The 9,254-nt window shown below is 47.9% G+C and overlaps 1 protein-coding gene across 1 annotated transcript in view; it reads right to left on the bottom strand.

The window, feature by feature from the left end:
- Positions 1-1,815: 1,815 nt before the first annotated feature.
- PLCL2 (phospholipase C like 2) overlaps positions 1,816-9,254 on the bottom strand; it is a 218,020-nt gene continuing 210,581 nt past the window's right edge. Inside the window, exon 6 of the mRNA XM_068981490.1 lies at positions 1,816-2,429. Within this exon, the coding sequence (XP_068837591.1) occupies positions 2,250-2,429 (180 nt within the window). The 3' untranslated portion in view covers positions 1,816-2,249. The remainder of the gene's footprint in view (positions 2,430-9,254) is intronic.

Below are 9,254 nucleotides of genomic sequence, written 5' to 3'. Positions count from 1 at the left end.
GCCGCGGAGACGCCCCTGCGCGCACGCCGGCTGCCACCCTCGAGGCAGCGCCCACCTCTCCTCCGCACTCCCGGGCCTTCGGGGGAGGGGAGCGGGCCTCCAGCCTCCCCTGGGGCGCTGGGCACAGCGCAGCAGGGCTCCAGCATTCTCCAGCCTCAGACCCCACGGACCTGGCTGTCAGCGCCCCTCCTGGGACAGCCCAGACAGCCGTCGGAAACGAAGGCCGCGAGCGCCTAGCTGGCCTTGCTGCACGACCCGATGGCGCCGCCTGCAGCAGGGCCTCCAGGAGCAGGGCAGCTCCCGGGAGGCCCCGCTTTCCCCTGTTGCTTGGCTCATCCCTTTGAAGAGAAGGTCAAAAGAGGGTTGACTTTTGCAGTGTGGAAGTCCGGACTGGCCCTCAGCTGGGTCACTCCCCCGCCAGACTCTGTGAGTGCAGGCAGCCCGCTTCACCGCCTTTGTCCACAGCCTCTGCATCAGGGAAAGGAAGTGTCAGATGGAATGATCTCGGGTTCTCAGTTTTGCTGATGCTAAAAGCCTGTGTGAACAGCAAAAATGACATGTGCCTTGCTCTGTCATTTAAGTCACATACTAGCTAATACCTTCTGTTACTATAAATGTAGCAATTTCTTAATATTTTAAGTTTTTTTTTATGATTTCTGGATTTTCAGTGAATATTGCTATTTACCAGCCAGATAAGTTCAGGGATTGCTAACAGTAATCTAAATCACACATTATTTTATTTCTCAGTCTACAAATTACTTTTAATTTTTTACTGTTTTCCACTCGTTTTGTTTTTCCATGTAGAGTTCATTTCAGAATAAGAGCCTCGGTTACTGGCTGGCTGCTCACTCGTGTGAGCAGGAAACTGCACTATTTTTATTCAAGTAACAGGTTTAATTGTCTAACTGGAACGATACTGAGTGAAGACCAGTGGAGACGCACACCTTAATTGAGCACACTATCAACAGGCACATGATAGGAGCCAGGCCGAGGACTTATTTTGTCAAAGGACATTTCAGGGTCTGGGCAGAAATAAATCCAGTATATCAGCCTGAGCAGATGCCATGAGCAAACGGTGAGGTGCCACAGCACAGATCCCACATAGTTTACGAGTGGCTGAGAAGAAAATGGACAGATCGAAAGGCAGTTATTGAGGATTTAGAAACCTTCCACCCTTCCAAAATTTGCGAGCAGTTTGGTTTGGGAGAAGCAGTCACTAGGCTGCAGTGTCTAGTAGCTTTTCCAGAATAGTGTGGCGCTTCACTGATCTGAAAAATAAAGTCTGGTGTTAACGACTCAGCTGGCCGGAGGAACAAGGCAGCTGCTGCAGCCGCTCCACGCGCCCCTGGGCCACGGTCCACACAGGGTCCAGGCTCGCCCCGCAGGACCTGAGAGGCTGAGACGGGGGCGAGGGGTTGGTGGCCTCACAGATAGTGGCCACTGTGTAAAGTCAGGGCCACTGTATGTACCGAAAGCAAAATGCCAAACCAGACACGCTTCTGACAAAGCTGTTTACCAAGTCGCTGGCCACTCTTAGTAGAATTACCTTGAACTGGAAAATTTTAAAGTTAAACTTTCATTAAATGCACGTACTGCTGTTGGAGAAATATCATCAAACGCCTTTTTAATGTGGCCACTGCTTCGTACAGTGAAAAGCTGTGTACAGCATGTTGCTGCCACACCGGAGGCCTTTACACGGCCTGCGCACCCAGCGGGGTCTCCAGCCAGGAGCGCCGTCTCCCCGCGGTGCCCTTGAAGCCCGTGGCTCTGCACATTCTGGCGCTCAGCAGGCATGCTGCCAGAATCATCCAGAACCCAGAGGCCCCAGCAATCATACATGAGCAAGTAAAACTTGTTTTAGGAGTTGGTTCCTCCCCGCTGCCCCCAGTAAATACTGATTAGACCACACAGTCCATCTGCATCTTAAGACGCTGTTTTCTGTTAGGAGACTGTCTTCAGAGGAACTCGAGTGGCTGGTCTGTTGTTCACAATGGAACTGAATTATGACGTCTTTGTATACAAACACAGCATATTTGGGCCCGGAAGAGAATTTCTTGTTAAAGAGTTTATTTGCCTCCATAAGCAGGGCTGCTACATACATTCACAGTTTTAATAGACTGCAATTAGCTATTCCAGTTGTGCTTTAAAATCCCCAAAATTATTTCCATTATTGAGTGCAAAGCAAATGTCCCATCCGGCGGACAGTTGGTCCTAGAGTTACAGACTCTGATCACCTCTAGAAGGTCCCCTCATGCTCCGGTCTCATCGTTTGCCTTCTCGGGTATGACCTCGAGGCTCCGCCGCGGCTTCGGGGCGTCGGCGTTTTCCGTGCCTGGTTTGTTGAGCCCACAGGAGACGGCCGCGTACTGGATCTGCTTCAGGTTCTCCACGGTCTCATTCTTGGCGTATTTCAGGAGGTCGGCTTGTCCCTGTGGTGAAAGACGATGAGACAGTGTGAGCGGGGACGCGGCTCGCGGTCAGACAGCGGGGGGCGTCCGCTGGGCCGGAAACATTTGAGGCCTCAAGAGGGTGCGTTCATTTCTGAGAGCACTGACTCCAAATAGGTCAGTTTAACAACAACAACAAAAGCTAGCTCTCCCAGTTCTCGACAGCAGACTCCCGCTGTGCCGCCTGTTCGGCCCTCTCCACTTTCTGGGGTATTTTATTTTTACATACATGGAATCAAGCAGTTATATTTTTCTTCAGCTTCCTTTATTTTTTTTCCACCAAAAGTCACGTCTCGGCAATCTTTCCATGTCAGTATATACATATCTACCATAGGCTGACAGAATTTTTAAAATGCTCCAGATGGTCTCGGGTGATTAAGGTGGTAATAACAAGAGTTCTCTATCTGCTTGAGTCTTACATTTCTCATGTTCAGACAAGTTATCACAACATTGTCAACAGCCCAGACCGTTGTCCAGCGGCAACACCAAGGACCCTTACATGTGACAAAGCCAGGCCTGGGAGCCCCCTCACTCCTACGCTGCCCTGCGCGCCTGCAGCTCCAGGCCCCCGGACCTGGCGCTGGGACGAGGCTGAGCGGAGAAGGGTCTGAGGCTGAGAGGGCGCTCACTGCGGCGGCGTTCACTCCCGTCGCTTCAGAGCCCCTCGGAAGAGCAAAGGCCACTGAAAATGCCGTCGCCCACCCACGACCCAGGGGCTCTGGATTTGGACACACCAACCACGCTGGCTTGGCAGTGTTTTCATTTGAGAAACTGAAACGCTATTTGGTTTCACACATTCTGCTTCCAGTTTTATAACTAATTCCATTTTCTTTGTACCTTGAAAGACTTACAACAACCTTACAGGTCAAATATTTAAGGTTCTCATTTAGAAAATAATCTCTAGACAATGTAGCTGAAGGCAGGGCTCTTGCTGACCGCTGCCCAACCAGGGCTGGGGCAGAGGCTGGAGCAGCCGGGAAAGGAATGGCCTCAGCAGGTGCAAAGCACCGGAGCCAGCAAGCCGCCCAGCAGCAGCGGGCCCGTCAACAAGCGTACCATGTGACCGCAAAAGATGTCCTCGTTATTAATAAAAGCGTCTCAAAGCATATCGGTGGTGTGCAGTTTTTTAATCACAATTCATTGCTCTTACTGAGCTAAAATATCAGGGGTGCTGTTATTTCAGGTACGTTTGTCAAAGCTTTCTTGTCAAAGTATCAGAAAAATGGAGGGCCCTCCTTCTGAGGGGCGTGACCAGTGTGGCCACAAAGGCTCTCCTGCCCTCAGCCACCACGTGCAGTGATCACGTGCAGTGATCACGTGGCTGAGGACGGAGAGCAGAGACGGCCACCTGCTGCCCCGGGGCTGGCTGGCACCTTCCTTCACATTACACACAGCGGAAGGAAGAGGAAGAGGGCATTCAGAAGGAGGCACCAGGTGTCAAGTGCTGTTGATCTTCAGGAAAACGGGAGTGCAGTTATGAGTGGCTGGAGCTCAGCGTGTCTGGGGCCCACGAGGACTTCGAGGCTGCTCTGGAGCCAAAGCCCCCAGCTGAAGGCTCACTCGGATGGTGGGTTCCAGGCTGCCCCTTCCTGTCCACTAGCGTAACCAGGCTGGATCCTGTGGGGCCTTCCCCAGACAGGACTTCCCTCCCACCCCCACCCGCTGCTTTAGCTGCTCTCTGAAGCACCCAGACAACTGCATCTGATGCACATTCCCTAAACTATTTCACAGATGTGAGACTGCCCCCACCAAATGGAAGGTGCTGCCTACCTGATGACCTTGAGCACACGGCCCCCAGGCCTCCTGGAGCCTAAGGACTGGTAACGCTAACCCCTGTGACACTGCCCCATCACCTCACACCATCAGTCAGTCAGAGCTGTGCACGAGCGACCACATACCCTGGGACCCCTTCCCTCCCCTGGCCTTTAAAAACGCTTTGCTGGGCAACTGACAAACAACTAATCTCAAAAATACACAAGCAACTCCTGCAGCTCAATTCCAGAAAAATGACCCAATCGAAAAATGGGCCAAAGAACTAGACATTTCTCCAAAGAAGACATACAGATGGCTAACAAACACGTGAAAAGATGCTCAACATCACTCATTATCAGAGAAATGCAAATCAAGACCACAGTGAGGTACCATCTCACAGCAGTCAGAATGGCAGCGATCCAAAAGTCTACAAGTAATAAATGCTAGAGAGGGTGTGGAGAAAAGGGAACCCACTTACACTGTTGGTGGGAATGCAGACTAGTACAACCACTATGGAGAACAGTGTGGAGATTCCTTAAAAAGCTGGAAATAGAACTGACTTATGACCCAGCAATCCCACTGCTGGGCATATACACCAAGGGAACCAGAATTGAAAGAGACACATGTACCCCAATGTTCATCGCAGCACTGTTTACAATAGCCAGGACATGGAAGCAACCTGGATGTCCATCGGCAGACGAATGGATAAGAAAGCTGTGGTACATATACACAATGAAGTATTACTCAGCCATTAAAGAGAATACATTTGAATCAGTTCTAATGAGGTGGATGAAACTGGAGCCTATTATTCAGAGTGAAGTAAGCCAGAAAGAAAAACACCAATACAGTATACTAACACATATACATGGAATTTAGAAAGATGGTAATGATAACCCTGTATGCAAGACAGCAAAAGAGACACAGATGTATAGAACAGTCTTTTGGACTCTGTGGGAGAGGGAGAGGGTGGGATGATTTGAGAGAATGGCATTGAAACATGTATAATATCATATATGAAACAAATTGCCAGTCCAGGTTTGATGCAGGATACAGGATGCTCAGGGCTGGTGCACTGGGATGACCCAGAGGGATGGTACAGGGGGGGAGTTGGGAGAGGGATTCAGGATGGGGCACACGTGTACACCCGTGCCAGATTCATATTGATGTATGGCAAAACAAATACAATATTGTAAAGCCTCCAATTAAATAAATTTAAATTTAAAAAAATACTGCTTTGCTGAAACCCTCTGGAGAGTTTGGGGTTTGTGGACACAGCTCCCTTCTTGCATGACCCTACAGTAAACGTTCCTCTGCTCCAGACTCCAGCATGTGGTATTGTCTGGCTTCACTGTGAGTCAGGCACACAGACACATTCACCAGGAATCTTCATAGACCAGCCAGGAGTCTGTGCCGGTGACAGGTTGACCCCAGGCAGAGGCAGCCCCCTCCCTGAGTCCCAGCAGCTGCCAGGGTACATTTCACTCTGGGGATGTCAGAGGCAGTGCCCCTGACAGCTGCAAACCACCGCAGGGCACAAGGCTGCTTGGAACTGAGAGCTGCAGCGCTGGGGCCCCCTTCAGTGACGCCGGGGGGGCCGGCTAAGCCGCTCCAGCTCGTGCATGCTAGGCCTGTGTGTGGTGTCCCCGTTGTGTGGGTTTTGCTTGTGGCAGAGCATTGGTTGGAATTTTCCTCTTTGGACAAGGTCATTCTGCTTCATTTCTCATGGGACGTCGGTTAGGGTTCTCCCTTTTTGTGACTAGGGAACTGACCCTGAGCGACTGATCTGAACTGTTTGCTTGATATTTGATAGCATCAATCATGAATACTTAGGTATGGATGATCAGAGCTCTGCTCCATCCTACAGTCCCCTGGCATATTCTTGCAAAACTGGGAAATCTTTAGGTATCCTCCATTAATCCTCCAACTAATCCCTATCCTTCTAAAACTCTTCCACAAAATTGCAGAGGAAGGAATACTTCCAAACTCATTCTTTGAGGCCATTATCACCCTGATACCAAAACCAGACAAAGACAACACAAAAAAGAAAATTACAGACCAGTATCACTGATGAACACAGACGCAAGAGTCATCAACAAAATTCCAGCTAACAGTTCAGCAGCACATTGAAAAGCTCATACACCTTGGTCAAGTCAGGGTCATCCCCGGGGTGCAAAGGTTCTTCAGTATGTGCAAACCAATCAATGTGATAAGCCATATTAACAAATGGAAAGATAACCATATGATAATCTCAATAGATACAGAAAAAGCTTTTGACAAAATTCAACACCCATTTACGATAAAAAAAAACTTCAAAAATGGGCATAGAAAGGCAAAATAATAAAGGCCATATATGATAAACCCACAGCAAACATTCTCAATGGTGAAAACCCGAAAGCATTTCCTCTAAGACGAGGAACAAGACAAAGGTGCCCACTCTCACCACGGTTATTTCTCATAGTTTTAGAAGTGCTAGCTACGGCACTCAGAGAAGAAAAAGAAAGAAAAGGAATCCAGATTGGAGAAGAAGAGAAGCTCTCACTGCAGACCGCACAGAAGTACACATGAAGACCCTAAAGGTGCTGCCAGAAAATTGCTAGAGCGAAGCAGTGAATTTAGCAAAGTGGCAGGATACAACATCAATACACAGAAATCATCTGCATTCCTATACACTAACAATGAAATATCAGAAAAAGAAATTAAGGAATCAATCCCATTCACCATTGCAACAAAAAGAATAAAATACCTAGGAATAAACCTACCTAAAGAGGCAAAAGAGCTGTATTCAGAAAACTATGAGACACGGACGAAAGAAATCAGACAACACAGAGAGAGATTCCATATTCCTGGGTTGGAAGAATCAATATTGTGGAAATGACGGTCCTACCAAATGTAATCTACAGATCAGTGCAATCCCTGTCAAACTACCAATGGCATATTTCACAGAACTAGAACCAAGAAATCTCACAATCCATATGGAAAAACAAAAGACCCCCAAATAGCCAAAGCTATCTTGAGAAAGAAGAATGGAGCTGGAGGAACCAACCTTCCTGACTTCAGACTATATACTACAAAGCTATACTCATCAAGACAGCATGGTACAGGCACAAAAACAGAAATACAGACCAATGGAGTAAGACAGAAAGCCCAGACAGAGATAAACCCACGCACCTATGGGTACCTTATTTTTGACAAAGGAGGCAAGAATATGCAACGGGTAGTGCTGGGAAAACTGGACAGCTACGTGTAAAAGAAATTAGAACACTTCCTAACATCATACACAAAAGTAAACTCAAAATGGATTAAAGACCTAAATATAAGACGGGAAACTTTAAAACTCCTAGAGGAAACAGGCAGAACACTCTATGACATGAATCACAGCACGATCCTCTATGACCTGCCTCCTAGAGTAATGGAGATAAAAAAAACAAACAAGTGGGACCTGATTAAAAGCTTTTGCACAGCAAAGAACACTAAACAAAGTGAGAAGACAGTCCTCTGAATGGGAAAAAACGATAGCCAATGAAACAATGGACAGAGGATTAATTTCAAAAATATACAAGCAGCTCATACAGTCAACAGCAGGAAAACCACCCCGTCAAAAAATGGGCAAAAGACCGAAACAGACAGTTCTCCAAAGAAGACATACAAATGGCTAAGAAACACAAGAAAAGATGCTCAAGGATCACTTATTCAGTTCAGTTCAGTCGCTCAGTCATGTCCGACTCTGCGACCCCATGAATCGCAGCACGCCAGGCCTCCCTGTCCATCACCAACTCCTGGAGTTCACTCAGACTCACCTCCATCGAGTCGGTGATGCCATCCAGCCATCTCATCCTCTGTTGTCCCCTTCTCCTCCTGCCCCCAATCCCTCCCAGCATCAGAGTCTTTTCCAATGAGTCAACTCTTCACATGAGGTGGCCAAAGTACTGGAGTTTCAGCTTTAGCATCATTCCTTCCAAAGAACACCCAGGACTAATCTCCTTTAGAATGGACTGGTTGGATCTCCTTGCAGTCCAACCGACTCTCAAGAGTCTTCTCCAACACCACAGATCAAAAGCATCAATTCTTCGGCGCTCAGCTTTCTTCACAGTCCAACTCTCACATCCATACATGACCACAGGAAAAAGCATAGCCTTGACTAGATGGACCTTTGCTGGCAAAGTAATGTCAGTCATTATTAGAGAAATGCAAATCAAAACCACAATAATATATCACCTCACACAGGTCAGAATGGACATCATCACAAAGTATACAAATAATAAATGCCGGAGAGGGTGTGGAGAAAAGGGAACCCTCTTGCACTGTTGGTGGGAATGCAAATTGATACAGCCACTATGGAGAACAGTGTGGAGATCCCTTAAAAAACTAGGAATAAAACCACCATATGACTCAGCAATCCAACTACTAGGCATATACCCCGAGGAAATCGAAACTGAAAAAGACACGTGTAACCCAGTGTCCACTGTAGCACTATTTACAATCGTTAGGACATGGAAGTAACCTAGATGTCCATTGACAGATGAATGGATAAAGACGCTGTGGTATATATACCCAATGGAATATTACTCGGCCATGAAAAGGAACGAATTTGAGTCAGTCCTAATGAGGTGGATGAACCTAGTCCCTGTTACACATGGTGAAGGACATCAGAAAGAGAAAGACAGTTATCCCATACTAACACTGATAAAGCTATCTGCAGAGCAGCAACAGAGACCCAGATACTGAGAACGGACTTGGGGAGAAGGAGGAGAGAGCGGGATGTATGGAGGGAGTGACACGGCAACTTACACGGCCGTGTGCAGGCCAGACAGCCAACGCGGATTTCCCACAAGACTCAGCTCAAACCAGGGCTCGGAAACAGCCTAGAGGGGTGGGGTGTGGCGGGAGGCAGGAGGGGGCTCAGGCGTCAGGGACGCCACGGGCGAACCTGGGGCTGCTCCATGCTGGTGTTTGGTGCAAACCAATGCAATTTTGTAAAGCAATTATCCTTCCCAATTAAAAGTGAATTTTTAAACGTGGGAAAAGTGGGACTTTTGCAGTTGATTTTATCTTGGG

The sequence above is a fragment of the Capricornis sumatraensis genome, chromosome 1 (assembly GCF_032405125.1).
Source record: "Capricornis sumatraensis isolate serow.1 chromosome 1, serow.2, whole genome shotgun sequence".
Taxonomy (NCBI): domain Eukaryota; kingdom Metazoa; phylum Chordata; class Mammalia; order Artiodactyla; family Bovidae; genus Capricornis; species Capricornis sumatraensis.
This window is presented reverse-complemented; position numbering and strand designations above follow the sequence as displayed.